General features: G+C 40.6%; 2 protein-coding genes across 2 annotated transcripts; both read right to left on the reverse strand.

The window, feature by feature from the left end:
* Positions 1-2,480: 2,480 nt before the first annotated feature.
* Positions 2,481-3,371, reverse strand: LOC138901272 (uncharacterized). The gene has a single exon (XM_070189023.1). It carries the CDS (start codon positions 3,369-3,371, stop codon positions 2,481-2,483), a length of 891 nt encoding a protein of 296 aa, XP_070045124.1.
* Positions 3,372-11,902: 8,531 nt separating this feature from the next.
* On the reverse strand, positions 11,903-13,557 carry LOC138901273 (uncharacterized). The gene is made up of 3 exons (XM_070189024.1): positions 13,315-13,557; positions 12,600-13,098; positions 11,903-12,288 (listed from the first exon to the last, which is right to left on the reverse strand). Exons 1-3 carry the CDS (start codon positions 13,555-13,557, stop codon positions 11,903-11,905), a joined length of 1,128 nt encoding a protein of 375 aa, XP_070045125.1.
* Between the last annotated feature and the right edge of the window lie 4,386 nt (positions 13,558-17,943).

The raw sequence follows: 17,943 nt of genomic DNA on the forward strand, positions 1-17,943 counted from the left end.
ATTTCGGGTTTTGGTCTAATTTTGAAGCTTTTCTTGTGGAATTCATTCCATTAGAGTATATTGATGGTATTATACTGATTATGAATAGATTTGGAGCATTTGGAGGTAGAGTCCAGAGGCAAGAGCATTGCGGGGTAGAGATTTGACCGGTTTGAGGTAAGTAACGATTGTAAATCTAGTCCTAAGGGTATGAAACCCCGAATTTCATATCATTCTATTATTTTGAAGTGACGCACATGCTAGGTGACGGGCGTGTGGGCATGCACTGCTGGGGATTTGTGACTTGGTCCGTCCTGTAGCAACTGTAAAGTTGCATACTTTGTTGAAACCATTTGATACTTATATGTTTTAGAAAGAATTTCTGTAAATTGGGCTGAATGCCATGTTTGGGCCTTGCGCCAATGCTGTTTGGACCCTTAGGGGCTATTTCTTATCATCCTCTCACTGTTTTCGATTGAAAATCTATACTCAGTCATGTTTATATTTGTTTACCGCATAACTCAGTTTTATGACTCTATTTTGATGCATATAAATATTTTGGGCCGAATGCCCTGTTTTACTGAAATGCCCGAGTGGCTTGGTTTGTGAGGATGAGTATGGATTGGGGCTACCCGCCTGTAACATACTTGTGACTGAGTGAGGCCGAGGGCCTGATTGGTGAGGATGAGTGTGGATCGGGGCTGCCCGCCTACAGCATACTTTATTATCATCGTACGTGAGTTATCCGTGCAGGTTATAGCGCTTGGGCTGAAGGAGCCCCTCCGGAGTCTGTACACATCCCCTAGTGAGCGCAGGTACCTACTGAGTGCCGAGTGCTGAGTGCTGAGTGACTGGGAGGCATAAGTGATTATGAGGTATGCTCGAGTGGCAAGAGTGATTGTGAGGTATGCCCGAGTGGCAATAGTGATTGTGAATTATGCCCGAGTGGCACGAGTGACTGTGAGGTTTGCCCGAGTGGCTGTTTATGATTTCATCATTTTTGCTCACCTTTGCATTGAGCCTTTGTTTGAAAAACTATTGAAAAAAAAAAATCTTTAAAATGATTTTTATTGGAACTGGGTTTAAACGAGATGTTTGATTCAAATCCTGATTTTTAAGAGCATGTGGTATTTTACTGAGATTTCTTGATATGAACGTTATATGTTTTATTGCTCGTCACTACTGCTCAGTCTTTATTTATTGTTGTTACTTACTGAGTTGGCGTACTCATGTTACTCCCTGCACCTTGTGTGCAGATCCAGGTGTAGCTGGACACGGTAGCGATTGTTGAGTGTTCTGGTTGCAAATTTTCTTGGAGATAGCAAGGTAGCTGTTTGGCGATCGCAGCCCCAGCTCTTCTCCCTCTTATCTTCCTCTAGTTGTATTTAGCCATTTTTCGGGTTGAGTTAGCCTTGATATTGTTAGATAGATTGTAGTATATGCTCATGACTAGTGACACCCCGGCGTCGGGCTTTTCTTTTTCGCACTTTTGTTCTTCTTTGATTTGAACTCTTTAAATGGAGGTTTTATGTTAAATAACCTTAAAATTATCTTTGAAATGAAAATATCATTTTGTTTTGGAAATGAGTCAGCTTGCCTAGTTTCACGATAGGCGCCATCACGACAGGGGTTAGTTTTGGGTCGTGATAAAATCCTTTTGAGTCTATGCTAGTAAAAGGATAAATAGCATAAATAAAAGGTGTTCCAAGTATAATTGGAGGGTATAACTGATTTTTAACCAAGAAAAAGAAGTGAGGAATGCAGACTTTATTCTGACAAATACCCGTATTAGGCAATTTATACTTTATATCTAAAGAATGTCCTGATGCAGATTTAACCATATGAGTAGTTTTTTGAAAATATTTAGTAGGTACTAAACCTTCTTGAATGCAGCTAACATCAGCTCTACTATCAATCATAGCAATATTTGTAATAGAAAAACTATTATCAATTAGAATAGTACATTTGATATACCATTTTTGGGCAGTAACAATTTGCATCATTCCCAAAAATATATCATGTTTAGAATCAAGTCTAATAGGTTCTTCCTCAATATCATTTTCAAAAATACCTTTGTTTTTATCATTAGAAAACTCAGTTACGAAATTATTTTTCTCTATCTGAGTAATCCTGTGATCACAAATTATTTGATTTTGTTTAAGAGATTTAATCTCCCTTTTTAAACTTTCAATTTAAACCTTTAAATCATCGAAAGAAGCATCTCTAGTTGGTGTAATTTTATTATTAAGTCGGTTATTAATTTCTGACAAAGAATAAGGCGTAGAATATTCAAATTCATTCTTTTATTTTTCAAAAGGTTTTGAAGAACTAGAACTTGAACTTGCAGCCAAATTTATAATTCTTTCACGAAGTTTATCATCAGTAACTTCTTTTAAAAGTTCTATTACATTATCAGATGTAATAGTTTTCATGTTCAAATCTTGAAATTGAGATTCTAATTGATAAAATTCATCATCATCACAAGTACATGTATTACCTTTTCAAGTTGTACAAGTATTATCAATATTTTTATCACTATCAGATAAATCAAGTAAATCGACTTCAGCTTCAGATTCTGACTCAGAATTATAATCAGTTTCTGATCCAGAAGTGTATAACAAACCATAAACCTTATCACGTAACTCATCGTCTAGTTCTAGGGTTTTCAGCTTTTGAAGCTTACAATTTGGAGCTATATGGCCATATTTTCCACATTTATAACACTTAATATCAGCAAGATCTCGCTTAGACCTATTTTTCGTAAATCTAGTAGACTTGCGATGAGCTTTACTAGCATCACGCTCTTCTTTGGATCTATATCTCGATCTCTTTTTCTTATAAGGACTGTCTGGGTTATGATACCTATTTTCCTTTTTCTTGCTATGAGCATACGTCTCGGGTAAACCGAACTGGGTGCAAAAGTCTCCTAATTGTGATTTCTCCTTAAGCTTATCTATCTTAAGCTGTCTGGACAATTTTAATTCATTACACAAGTTTAATCCTTCTTGTGTGCATACTCCTACCAATTTTCCATAGGTATAATCTTTGTACGGAATTTTCCCGTAACTACCCCTTAGAGTTTTTCTTACTCTTTCAGCAAATAAGGAGGGAAGGCCATCTATAAACTTAGCTTTCCAATGTTCATACTTATTTTTGGGTAATTCCATTACTCTACTCATAAAAGTATCTTTATACCATCTAAACTCGCTTAAGGTCCTACATCTAAGGCCATTTAGCAGAGTACGGACAGTCTCGTTCTGATTAGTAAATCTACCATTGAAATGTTCTAATATGGTAAGAACAAGGGTGTAAACATCATCTTCTCTATTTTTCACTAGAGCCATGCCTAAGTTATCGACTCCTTCATCAGTGGCTATTGCATTAATAACCATCGCCTTTTCTTCAGTACTTAAATAATTATCCCACCAGCCACGAAGCTGGCCAGTAAAACCTGCAATAATTATTTTGCAAATAGTTCTATCTGTATTTTGCAAATAATAATAATAATAATAATAATAATAATAATAATAATAATAATAATAATTGGATTGAATTGTATTAGACCATTTTGTAACTCGCGATCGGTAGAGTTGCAGTCCTTTATCCATCTGTTTGAGTGTTGTTTACCCGTAAAACGGTACAGTTAAATTTGTTCGTGGTTTCTAGACAACTGGATAAATTTGATCCAAAAGATAATGAAATAATCGATGAAATATAAAATACTTAGCCTTAGAATGTAAATAGAATGGCAGAGTTGATGAGTCCAGGAGCAGGGTTTCCGGGCACAACAATGATGAGATAAAAAACGAGAGAATAAAATTATATTAAAATGCTATATAGAATGTAGTGTAAGTTAGCTAGAAAACTCGTCCTCTTACAATGATAACAGAGCTTACTATTTATATCTACATCCGGGAAAGGTGGTCCTAGGATCATGCCATTCTTTGATTTCAATTATGAGGGTTATTGATGAAGATGTAATGTTAGACATAAATGCCAAATTCCTTGTAACGGGTTATCATCCTTAATGCTGCAAAATATTCTGTATTAAATGTTACCGGGCGCAAAGCATTTAATACTCATTTTTTGATCGTTATTCCTTCCGGTGACAAGCGGAATAGCTATGTTTGGTGGTCATCCCTATCTTCCGTTCCACGTGTCCTTCCTTTAAACGGCCACGTATCATGTCGTATTTTTCCTTATATAGATAGCCTCCTTGCTTTCCGGTGACACAATCTTGCATTATCGGGAAGTTGGTAGAAAGCACCTTTTTGGCGGGAATTACTATAACTCCCTTTGATGTTTTCTGACAGTTGATTAGACACATGTCTCTCCGCATTTAATGCCCCGAACACACATCATCCCACGATTCAGCACAGCTTTTTTTCGATTATCGAGGTAATCATGGCCATGAATTTAGCCGCCAAAATTTTAGTTATACGCATCATCCTCCTCTTATGTACTTCATAATTTCTCAAACTTCTAACTTGCATCTTTATTTCCCAACTTTTCTCTAATCTTCTTCGAATTAGAAATTTTCCTTCCTTATATTCCAATGGCTTCCTCTTCAAAAAGTGCTACTTCTTCAAATGGCAAGAACAAAACCGAGGATTCCGTTCCTCCAACAGTGCGTTCCATCACCCCAAGAAGGCTTAGTACTTCGAAGGATTTCGAAGAGAAATTTTCTACTGCTAACTCTCGTACATGGGTTGTTAGTAGATACCCTTCTTCCATTCGCCATTTCAGTATTCCTATTGTGAAGGAGAACTGGCCCTGCCCTGAGTTAGATATTATTGCTCCTGATTTATCGGAGAGAGTGACCCTTCCCAAGGAAGGTTTTACATATTTCTTCAGGTATCCCTTTACTTTGGGTGCGTTTTCTTTGAGCGAAGAGCTTGATTCCATAATTGCGGAGTTTTATCTTTGTTACCATGTGTGCTTGGCACATGTAAGTCCTTTGGTGTAGAGGACAATTGCCTGCCTTCGACGTTTGTGCCTAGAAACTGGAAAGGAGCTAACCCTATCTCATATGATGAATCTTTATTCCCCCAAAATCTTTTGCGGGGGAATGATAAACCTTTGCAAGCGTGGCCACAATGCTTTACTGTCTAGCATGGATGACGACAACGACCGTGGGTGGATGGAACGGTTCGTTGCAGTTGCCACCAGTGACATTATTCCAACAACGGCTTTATCCTTTCCGGTCGCTTGGAACCGCTCTCGTAAGTTCCCTTTAATAAAATTTTTCCTACTAAATATTCTTTCATGCTCGTTGTTATCCTTCAACCTTCATTTGTTATAGCGACTCGATGGATCCCACCTGTGATAGAAGGCTTGAATCGGTGGGTTCAAAAGATCTTGGACATCACAACACCTGAAACTCGTTTGTGGAAAGAGTTGTCCCTTAAATATGGGTGGAAGGCCAAAAATCATGGTAATTTTGAATTACCTTGTTTCCACTTTTTTGTATATGAAGAACTTGGTTGAACCCTTCTGACTTGTTCATGAAATTAGGTCTACCTGCGGGCTCAGTTGATATTCCCGAGGAGGATGATTTGGCTGACCCTGTTGATGCGGCGAGGCTACTTCAGGAGGCACTTACTCGAATATGCATCTCCGGGCCTGCTTCAGGTGCAAACATTTCTTCACGGCGTCCCTGGCCAGAGAACAAACAACCAAAGAGAAGACGTTCATCTATGGCCGGGGAAAAGAATAAGAGGGCAAAGGTTGATGCCCCCGAGTCATCTCCAGTGGCGATGGTGACTGGTCCTCCTTCTGGGCCGGTCATAGACACTGTGATGATCGATGATGATGAAAAATCTCGTGATGAGGGAGCTTCTTTACATATAAGGATACGATCCTCATCATCTCAATAGGATGCTCGACCTGCTGACACAATTGCACTAACTGACGATGACGTCTCAACACTTTGGGCAGAATCTGATTTAGTTGAATATGCTAACTCCCGCTTCCGGGCTCCAATTGTTGTAACCGATACCGTGGGGCTGAGTACCGGGTCCGTGCCATCTTTGGTTGGTGAGCATCAAATAACCAGCACTGCATTTGATGCAGCTGCTTCTCACTTTTCAACTCCATCAGCTTCATCTCCACCTTCACCACCACCAGCAACTACTATATCATTTCTATCTTCAACCACTCTTCCAACAGCGATTGCTACATCATCTCTATCGGCCTCACCTGACCATGAAGAAGGTGTCCCTCCTCTACAGTCCCCAGTTCATGGGAATTTAGGGCAAAATTATGCTGCCCCTTCTGAAGATCCACAAAGGAGGAGGAGTGTTACCCTTTAAGTCTCCACCGGGTACAACTTGGTTTTGAGGCTTGTGGAGCTTGCTAACTATCTGAAGCCTTTGGCTTCAAAAAAAAACTGGGAGAAGATTCAGACACTCTCGGGGGAGTGTTTGTTGAATAATGCTATGCATAACGCCGCAACGGTACGTTCCTTTCTTCTTCTGTTATTTCTTCTACTTTTGAGCAAATGTACTCTAAGTTTTACCTCTTCTTGTTTTGTAGGCCAACTTTCTTGCTTCTGAGGGCCTTCAAAGGCTGATTCGTGAGAAGGAAGAACTTACTTCTGAACAGGATCAACTTTTGGCAAAACGGGACCAGACTGTTCTCTGCCTCTCGGAACTGGAAACCAAGGCTACCGAGGCTGTTGTTTTGGAGGCTCGTTTGCAGCAAAGCAAGCAAGAAGTGGTAAACCTTAGACAAGAAATTGGGCCGCTGAGGGTTAGATTTGATGAAGCCAAGGCTAAATGGCAGAAATCTAGAACGTTGTTCTTGCTGCAACCGATCGTGAGGCTGCCTCTGCTGAAAGAGTGATTAACTTGGAGGCATCCTTAAACTCTAAAAGTGAAGAGCTTGCTGCTGTGGTGGTGAAACATGCCCAGTTAGAAGAGAAGCACATGAAAACTATCGAGCATAATAGGTTCTTTAGTTCAACTGTCCGTGAACTCGACGTCAGTCTCAAATCTGCTAGGTCTGCCCGGGAAAACCTTTCCGTCGAAGTTACTCAACTCAAAGAAGAACTCAAGCACCGAGTGGCTTCCCTCATTGTTGAAAAAAATTATTCCATGTATAGCATGAGGAGAAAAACCTTGGAAGAGGCCAAGACTGGTATCATTAACATTGATGCCGAAATTGCTAAGGTCTGAGAGCTTGAGTTGGCTGCAAAAACTGGACTCCCAGCGCAGTCTGACGCTCCAGGTTCTTCTGATTCCGGTTCCGAGTTTTCGGAAACTTAAGAAGGATCGGAAGGCGGTGATGCCGAAGACTAAGCTGGGGAAAATATTGAGCCATCAGTGGAACCATCTACTACTCCCGGGGATACGGATACTTCTCTTCCTCCTGATTCCGGAGACGCTGCAATTTAGCTTTTTCTTTCTTTTTCTATTTTGCACCTTTATCATGTTGACGCGTCCTTGTAAATAAAAGCATATTTTTTTCTCAAGTATCGTTTGAGTCTTACTTTCATTTGAATATTCATGCAAGTCTTTAACTTTCGTACTTGCTTAAGTATTCTACGCATGTTGTTCTGTTCGCGCTATATTATGTGTAATATCAGATGCCTTTCCTTCGAGGCATTTTTGGTTCCGAGTGTTATCCCTTTTTCGTGAGGGTTTCTATGAGTATTTGCGCAAGTTTGCTTTTTGCGTCTTTTTCTATGTGGTTTCGGGTGTATTTTTCCCCGATGGCATTCTAGATTCCGGGCATTGATTCTTCCGGAACCAACCCTTTAACTTGAGGGTTTTCATAAGAGAGGGCCCTCTTATGTTTACGGTGCTCTTGAAGAGGACGTCTCCTGTTCATTACGGCACTAACATTTGAAGTACTTATTTAACTTTCAAATGGAAAAATTAACTCATCGTTTGGACAAGAAACAAGATAAAAATAAAAGGATTTCATTTCATTTCATTTCATTTAATTCCTTATATTTTCAAAAGTACATAAGCATTTTGCTATGCACAGAAGAAATTGCCATGAATTAGGGCTATCTTGTACAACTTGTTTCTACGGGGCTAGCTACGCAGTCCCTGGTCCCGATGATGTATTTTGTTCCTGGATTTTCGTTCCTCGTTTGACGTGGCATTCATTGTTTCCGTATTCTCATATCATTCCCCCCAGTGTTAGAATGCGAAGAATGCGATTTGGTACACTGGAAGTCTTGTATCTTCGAAGATCCCACCAAATGAATTGATAGGTAATCCTTCACTCGGCAACATATCTTGTTTCCCCTTAGGAACCCATGCTATCGAGCGAAAGAATACCTAACAGTCCTCTAGTGGTTTGTGCTCGTGAATGGTCGGGTAACCTCCATTCGGTAGCAAACTTAACTTCCCGGTGGGAATTTGCTATCGAAGAAAAGATTATCTAATCGTCTCTGAGTGGAAACTTGTTCATTTGCCTTGTTATGAAAAGTCTTATCACTGCTGTCTTCGTAGTATGATTTCCGTCGCTGCCTCATTAAAAACCTTGACCGAAAAACCCAATTGGGACAAAAACTAAATGAAGGGAAAAAGAGTGCAACACATACTCTCCGTTTGACTGTTGTTTGTCAGCAGTAATATCTTTTCAGGTGAGCCACGTTCCAATTGTTGGGCAACTTGTCTCCATTCTATTTCTCCAACTCGTATGATCCTTTCCCAGTGACAGCTGAAACCCGGTAAGGGCCTTCCCACATTGGGCCTAACTTGCCCGCATTGATTTCCCGGGTGTTTTGAGTTACCTTCCTCAAGACCAAGTCTCCTACTATGAAATAACAGAGGTTAGCTCTTCAATTATAATATCTCTCCATTCTCTGCTTTTGAGCTGCCATTCTGACATGCGTCAAGTCCCTGCGTTCCTCGAGCAGCTCCAAGTTGATTAGCAATGCCTCGTTGTTCGATTCTTCATTTGCTTGGAAATACCTTAAGGTTGGTTCCCCTACTTCCACTGGTATCAAAGCTTCTACACTGTACACAAGGGAAAAAGGGGTTTCTCCCGTGCTTGACTTGGCCGTTATTTGGTAGGCCCATAGAACCACAGGTAATTCTTCGGTCCAGTTTCCTTTTACCGCTTCCAACCTTTTATTTAGATTTTGTATAATTACTTTGTTTGTTGACTCTGCTTGACCATTTGCGCTCGGATGATAAGGTGAAGAGGTAATCCTCTTTATCTTCAAATCTTCAATGAACTTTGTAACTTTTGCGCCGATAAACTGTGGCCCATTATCGCATGCAATATCTTTTGGTATTCCAAACCTGCAAATTATGTTTTCCCACAGGAAGTCGACCACTTTGCGTTCTCCGATCTTCTGATAAGAACCCGCTTCCACCCATTTAGAAAAATAGTTAGTCAAAATTAAAAGAAACCTTATCTTTTCGGGAGCCGGTGGTAGTGGTCTGAAAATGTCCATCCCCGATTTCATGAACGACCACGGGGACAGAACCGAATGTAGGGGTTTTTTCGGTTGATATACTAGTGGTGCGTAGCGTTGACACTTATCACATTTTCGTATGAAGTCTTTGTCATCTTGTTCCATACGGGGCCAGTAATATCATACCCGAACTAATTTTAGCACCAAAGAATCTGCACCTGAGTGGTTGCCACATATCCCTTCATAGACTTCTCTCATGACATAGTTAGCTTCCGATGCTCCTAAGAACCGGGCCAACGAGCCTTGAAAGGAATTTTTGTACAATTGACCTTTTTGAAGCTATAACATGCAGCTTTGGCGCGCAACACTCTTGATGATTTGGGGTCTTCGGGCAACTTTCCATGCTCGAGATAATCAATTATTTTGTTTCTCCAGTCCCAGACCAAACTAGTCAAATTTACCTCATAGTAATCTGTGTCCAAGACTGAGTTCATCAGTTGTATTACCGTTCCTGATTCCGATCCCTAGATTTCTATTGATGAGCCCAAATTTGCCAATGCATCTGCTTCTGCATTGTCTTCCATCGGGATATGAGTAATTGACCACTCTCGGAATCATTCCAATAAAGCCTGAACTTTTACTACGTATTGCTGCATACGTGCTTCTTTGGTGTCAAAAATTCCGTAGACCTGATTCACCACCAATTGCGAATCACATTTGATTTTGATGACTTCAGAGTTAAGTCCCCAGGCCAATTCGATCCCTGCAATCAAAGCTTCGTACTCTGCTTCATTGTTTGTTAAAGGAATCATTCTGATGGCTTGCCTTAAAGTATCCCTCGAAGGCGTGATCAAGACTATTCCGAGCCCGAACCTTTTTACATTTGAAGCTTCGTCCGTAAATAAGGTCCAAACTCCCACTATCGATTCTAACACCATTATTGCCTCTTTGACTTCCAGAGGCAATAGTCCCGGACTGAAATCGGCCACGAAGTCATCCAAGACTTGTGACTTAATTGCAGTCCTCGATTTATATTCTATATCAAATTCACTCATTTCGATGGCCCATTTGGCCAATCTACCCGAGAGCTCAGGTTTATGTAGGATATTCCTCATAGAAAAAGTAGTCACCACAACTATCGGTGGCATTGGAAGTAGGACCTCAGCTTACGGGTGGCGACTACGAGAGCTAAGGCCAGCTTTTCCAGATATGGGTAGCGAGTTTCTGCTCCCGTTAAAATTTTGCTAATGCAATAAATGGGAGATTGCGTACCTTCATCTTCTTGGACTAAAACTGCACTTACCGCAACTTCTGAAACCGCGAGGTAAGTAGACTAGAAACATTTTACCTTCTTTTGGTTTTGAGACCAACGAAGGGCTTGACAAATATTTATTCAACTCCTTCAAGGCTTGCTGACACTCCGGTGTCATCTAGAAATTGTTTTTCTTTTTGAGTAGTGCGAAGAAGCGATGGCATTTTTCCAATAAACGGGAAATGAACCTGCTTAAAGCTGCCAATCTTCCTGTGAGCCTCTGGACTTCTTTTACGTTAGAAAATTGGTCCGGGAAGTCCTCTATGGCGTTGATGTTATCGGAATTTACCTCAATTCCCCTTTGTGAGACTAAGAATCCTAGGAACTGACCCTGAACGCACACTTCTCGGGGTTAAGCTTCATATTATGCTCCCTCAGGATGTGAAATGTTTGTTGCAAATGCTTCAGGTGGTCGCCTGCATTCAAAGACTTAACGAGCATATCGTCTATATATACTTCCATAGTCTTTCCTATTTGTTTTTCGGACATTTTATTCACGAGCCGTTGATATGTGGCTCCGGCATTTTTTTAACTCGAAGGGCATTACGTTGTAACAATATGTACCAAAATTCGTTATAAATGAAGTCATTTAGGTTCATATTGATTTGATTGTACCTAGAATAAATATCGAGGAAACTCATTAACTCGTGCCCGGCCGTGGCATCAATCATTTGATCGATACTTGGCAATGGGAATGAGTCTTTCGGGCATGCTTTATTAAAATCCTTATAATCGACGCACATGCAAAATTTATTATTTTTCTTAGGAACTACTACTACATTGGATAGCCAGTCCGGATATCTTACCTCTCGGATTGAACCAATCTTAAGCAAACGGGTTACCTCTTCTTTGATGAATTTACTCCTTGCTTTAGCAATAGGGCGCTTCTTTTGCTTTACCGGAGGCGTGTTGGGATCCAAGCTTAACTTGTGTAGGACTATCTATGTCGGGATTCCTGTCATATCCTCCTGCGACTATGCAAAACAATCGGCATTAATTTTAAGGAATTCAATAAAAGCAGACCTGTGCTTTGGGTGCAGTCCTGTTCCCAAATGGAATTTCCTTTCAAGGAATTCTTTGAACAACGCAACCTGCTCCAGTTCTTCTACCGTGGACTTCGTTGCATCCGTCTCTTCTGGTACTTAAAAATACCTCGATACCTGGTATTGTTCCGACTCTTCTGTCCCCGGGCTAAGTTCATCTGGTTCGGGGGCAGGTGCCGATTCCGGTAATTGCTATACCGCACGTTCCTTTCTTTTGTTACTGGAGACCGAAATTGCACTCATCTCCCTTGTTGTCGGTTGATCACCCCTTATTTGTTTGATCCCCTTGGGTGTCAGAAATTTTAACAATTGGTGATATGTTGAAGGCACTACTTTCATCTCGTGCAACCATGGTCTTCCCAAGATGATGTTATACCACATGTCTCCATTTACCACTTCAAAGAGAGTTGTCTTCATTACTCCCTTAGCATTCGTGAGCAGCAAAATTTCTCCCCGGGTTGTCACACTTGCAAGGTTGAATCCAGCGAGGAGTTTCGTTGCTGGGATAATGCTTCCGGTGAGTTTAGCTTGCTCTAGTACTCTCCATTGTATGATATTAGCTGAACTTCCTGGATCCACTATAACACGTTTAATTTTAAATCTAACACATTTAAAGAAATTACTAGTTCGTCATTGTGCGGTAGCAGTAATCCGTCAGCATCTTCGTCCGTAAATGTGATATCGTCTTCCCGGAGACTTTTATTATGAGTTATCGATACTTTTGTATTCTTTGCTACCGAAAAGGTGACCCCGCTAATTTGATTTCCTCCGAAGATCATGTTGATCGTTTGGCGTGGGGGTTCTTCTCCTGCTTTCGAGGTTTCCACAACGCTGATGTTCCGACCATAATTATTTTTAGCTCGGTCACTCAAGAATTCTCTGAGGTGACCATTCTTTAACAGTGTTGCCACTTCTTCCCGAAGGTGTCGGCAGTTTCCAGTCTGGTGGCTGTTAGTGCCATGGTATTCACACCATAAATTGGGATCCCTCTGGCTGGGATCAGATTTCATTGGTCTTGAGAATCGTGCCTCTTTGATATTTCTCATGGCTGATACCAACTCCACCATACTGACGTTGAAGTTATGCTTTGACAACTTTGAGAAAGAAGAATCTCGCGACCCCAAGATTTCTCTATCATGTAGTGATCTGTTGTTCCGGCCACGATCGGTCCTTCTTTCAATGGTGAACTTGTTTGCTGTTCGGAAGCTCCTGCCACGACCTTCTGTCCGCTCGTAGGGTAAAAATCGGCCCCTCGAAGTCCGTCTATCCATGTCAATATCATTTTTCATTTTTTCTCTATTCTTCTCCCATCCTTTGGTCGACAATGGAAATCCAACTTGATCGTCTTCGATCCTTATTTTCGACTCGTACTGGTTGTGGACATCTGCCTAAGTCATCGCTTGAAACTCGAGCAGACTTTCCTTTAACTTCCAGGAAGCGTCCGAACTTCTTGGATTTAAACCTTTGGTGAACGCTTCAGCCGCCTATTCATCCGGGGTTGTCGGTAGTAACATCCTTTCCTTCTGGAATCGGGTAACAAACTCTCATAATAATTCGGATTCTCCTTGCACGATCCTGAATATGTCAGCCTTTCGGGCTTGTACCTTTCTGGCACCGGCATGAGCATTGATGAAAGAATCAGCGAGCATCTTAAAGGAATCTATGGAATGCTCGGGAAATAATGAATACCACGTTAAAGCTCCCCTCGTGAGAGTCTCACCAAATATTTTCAGCAACACTGACTTAATTTCATGAGGAGCCAAATCATTTCCTTTCACTGATGTTATGTAGGTGGTAATGTGCTCCTGTAGATCTGAAGTTTCGTCATACTTTTTCACTTCGGGCATTTTGAACCGCTTCGGGATTAATTCCAGGGCTGCACTCGGTTTATACGGTAATTGAATATACTTCTTCTAGTTTGGGCCTTTTAGTACTGGTGGTGCACCCGGGATTTGATCCATGCGGGCATTTACTTCCTTCATGAACCGCAAAAGTTCATACTTGAACAAATCGTTCTTGTTGTTGAGGCCGGATCTACTCTCCCTGGCCCAGTCAGAGCCAACTTCGCCCCTATGAGTGCTATTATCAACTCTCTGCATTTTCTGGTTCGTGAGAACATTAGGAGGAACTGGATCTCGCCTGTCTGTATTATTTGAGACACTCGATAGCGCTTGCTTCAGTTCTATCATAACCTGATCCTGCCGCGTGAGATGGCCTAGAATGATTGCATGTTGCTCTTGCAGGAGCCTTACTGCATGCGCTGCATGCTCCTCATCAGCATCATCAAGAGTTTCCTCCCGAACCTGTTGAGGGAACCGCGTGTTATGTAATAGTGTGGCGTTATTCCCCTCATTGCGAGTGTCACTGATTGAATCCTCGAAATGAGGCTGTTCCCCTTAAATTTTAGGGTTGCGCGTGTCGTTAACAATGTTATCTGCCATTTTTGGTGATTTTTCGCTAGGACAAAGTAATCAAAACACATTAGTAAAAAAGACAAGGATCAATTTAATCGCATGACTGTCTAGGACCCATTGTGGGCGCCAAACTGTTTACCCATAAAATGGTACAGTTGAATTTTTTTATGGTTTCTAGACAAGTGAATTAATTTGATCCAAAAGATAATGAAATAACTGATGAAATATAAAATACTTAGCCTTAGAATGTAGATGGAATGATAGAGCTGATGAGTCCGGGAATAGAGTTTCCGGGCACAACAATGATGAGATCAAAAGCGAAAGAAAAAAATTATATTAAAATGTTGTATAGAATGTAGTGTAAGTTAGCCAGAAAATTCATCCCCTTACAATGATAACAAAGCTCACTATTTATAGCTATGTCTGGAAAAGGAGGTCATAGGATTATACCCTTCTTTAATGTCAATTATGAGGGCCATTGATGAAGATGTAATGTTAGATATAAATTCCAAATTCCTTATAACGGGCCATCATCCTTAATGCTGCAAAATATTCTGTATTAAATGTTACCGGGCACAAAGCATTTAATACTCCTTTTATGATCGTTATTCCTTCTGGTGACAAGCGGAATAGCTATGTTCGGTGGCCATCCCCATCTTCCGTTCCATGTGTCTTTCCTTTAAGCGGCCACGTGCCATGTCGTATTTTTCCCTATACAAGTGTGTAGACTGGTTCTGATATGGCTAGGGGTGTAAGAACATTCATGGTCTCTCCGGTCACGATCATCCTGTTTGGTCACGTTTTCGATCTCTGTCTCTATCCTTGTCCCTCTCTCTGTCTCGATCCTTGTCCCTCTCTCTTTCTCTCTCTTGGTCACACCCAAAATTCCGGTCAAATTCATGGATATGGTATCAGGTTTGGTCATGTTCGATCATCGTCACGAATGGGAATGAGGAAGGGAGAGTGAAAGAGTTTTGAAGTTTGAACAAAGAAGCGATAGTGATTTGTTTCCCTCAAACCATGAGTCCCTCTGGTGAAACTGAAATGATTAAGTGTTTAAGCATTAATTTTTTTGTTAAAACCTATATAATATCCTCAAAGCTTGAGCTGATTACTACAATATTTTTAATTCTAAATTGATGCAAATATAAAATATGTTATATTTTAATAGGATGAATGTCATGCTTGTTTATATAAGAAGGTGCAATTTAAATATATTTTTTAACTAATTCAAATACAAAGGGTAAAAAAATATTTATATAAATACAAGCATCAAGATTCACAAATTTTATTAGCAATCAAATCACAAAGATCCATCCATAGGAGATCACTCTTTTCTTCCATATTTTTTGCATTTATATTGTTATTAGCTCTAGAAGATATACCAATGCCGGGATCAATAGATGAAATATATCTCTCATTCTTAGTTGCTCTTAATGCATAATCCATACTGCATTTCTTTCTTATATAGTTATGAATGACCATACTAGCAAGTACAATATCTCTCTAGGTGTCAATGTGATAAAAATGCATGTCTCGCCAAATAGACCTTGCTTTTTCAAATCCCAAATGTGTGCTCTAGTGACAGGAGGTTGGGTAGTTCGCATTTGCGACAAAATAGTCGCTTTTGCAATGAGGACAGGCTTTGCAAATGCGAAGCCAATGTCACATTTGTAACCTCCTCTTAGGATGTCAGTGGCCGCATTTGCGAGGATTTCTTCGCAATTGCGAACCCATGTCGCAATTGCGACAAGTGCAATTGAACAAAAGGTTAGAAAAGTCAGGATTTAGTCCATTTCTCACCTTTTAGAACCCTAGACTCGGTAGGAGGTGATTTGGAGAGGGAATTTTCATCTACAAACATTGGGTAAGTCATTTTAATCAATTTTTAACTATATTTCATGATTATATCTTAGATTTAACATCAAATTTATGTGAATCAAAGAGGTTTGGGAAATTTTGTCAAGTTTTGAAAAATAAGATTTTAAGTTTTGTGAGTCGATTTGGATTCGGATTTTAAAACTAATCACATATATGGAATCAGGGGGTTATGGGTAGTCGGAATTTACCCTTGGACCCGAATTTTGACCGAACGGGTCGGGAGTTGATTTTTGTTGACTTTTTGGAAAAAGTGTAAAGATCATAACGGTATTTATTGTGATTGTTTTCCCTTGCATTGTTTGATGATATTAAGTCAATTTTGGTTATATTTGAGCCGTGTGGAGACGAATTTTAGGGAAAAAGCTATTTTCGAGGGTTGAGTTGGCCTAGTTGAGGTAAGTGTCTTGCCTTACTTGTGTGGGATAAAGTACCCCTTAGGATTTGGAATTGATTGTATTATTTGTGTTATGTGAAAGCCGTGTACGCAAGGTGACAAGTGGGTACACTGGTTATATGTAGTATTTGACCGGTTTTGGTTATTTAGACTCTTTCCATGCCTTTAATTGAATTGTCATATCATGTTTTAATTCTTTATCAATGGCCCACCCTTTCTTTGAACCTTATCAATGATCGAACTTAAAGATATGAACTAAGTGCCATTTGATGAGTAACTAAGAACAAAGGAGAGGGATATGGAAAGAATGAAGTAATGAAAGAGGAAGTCATTGCTAGTAGTAACGACTTGTCACAATCCATTGGTTCATATAGAATCCATGTCCTAGGTGTATCAAAAAATATTTTTTTTGCTAAGCGTATATAATAAAATAGAGTGAAAAGGTCCACCCCGAAACCAAGGGGGTACTAACTAACAACTGAGTCCTCTCCGAACCGCAGGAGATAGTTTGCCATCATACGGCTCACCAACTTCACTTGCCTCTGTGGGAGGCTCACTCCGGGCAGGTACAGATCACTTACAATACACGGGCTCTACGAAGGAAGGGGTTGGGTCAGGAGCGTTTTCAATATGATTCTTTTCCTGTATTTGTTCGATGAGAAATGCGAGTCTGTTTTGTCCACTTTATTCATCCCCTCTATCAAAATGATCAAAAAGAAAGGCGAGCTTGCTTCTTATTCCCGTGTTTGATCTCTTCCATCTCTGCCTGGCTCGTTGTCACCTATGTTGAAGAAAGGTTTGGAACTCTGTAGAGAATGAAGAAGGGCCAAGGATCTTCCTCTTAACAGTGCTTTTTGAGGCTCCCCCTGAATAAGTAAGTCCCCGTTAGCTCGGGCAAAGATGGGAATAAAGAGTAAGGATTGAAGCCCCCTTAGCTCTGCCAGGCACTGGATTGGGGTTAGCTTGTAAATGTGTAGAGCCAAGTATAGTGTGGTGTAGTAGTAGGCACTTCTAGGCCCCTTCCCGGCTACTGGATCACTCCAGTGCTTTGGGTACTACGGACCCTCTGCCATCCATTGCAGCAGAGTTGTTTCATGGGGGGGGGGGGGGATGGGCTAAGCGCAGTTCTTCGAATCAAACGTTGAATGAAATTGATTCTTTTTTATATATCAAAATCTAAATCGGATAGAATATATGGATGGATCTATCTTTCTATTCATATATATTACTAATCAAAATGGATTTTTATATTGTTGTAGCGTAGCAAGAAGCCCCAAATCCTTGATTTGGCCAGGAAAGACTGCACTGCTTTGGGCCCAGGAAGCGAAGGGAATGAGCTCGGCTGCTTCTTCTCCATACTTCTTTTTCTCCGTACCCGTTCCGCATGCGCTTCGCGTGCCATTGGCGCTTTGATCTCCTCTTATTCTTAATTGGACGGTTCAGATGGACTTCACCGTTCTTTCCCAACTAAAATCGAAAGGGCTGTATGACATCGAGATATCGGTTCGTTTGCTGCCTCCAATGAGATGGGGAATTTGTAATCC

The sequence above is a fragment of the Nicotiana tomentosiformis genome, chromosome 11, assembly GCF_000390325.3.
Source record: "Nicotiana tomentosiformis chromosome 11, ASM39032v3, whole genome shotgun sequence".
Classification (NCBI taxonomy): domain Eukaryota; kingdom Viridiplantae; phylum Streptophyta; class Magnoliopsida; order Solanales; family Solanaceae; genus Nicotiana; species Nicotiana tomentosiformis.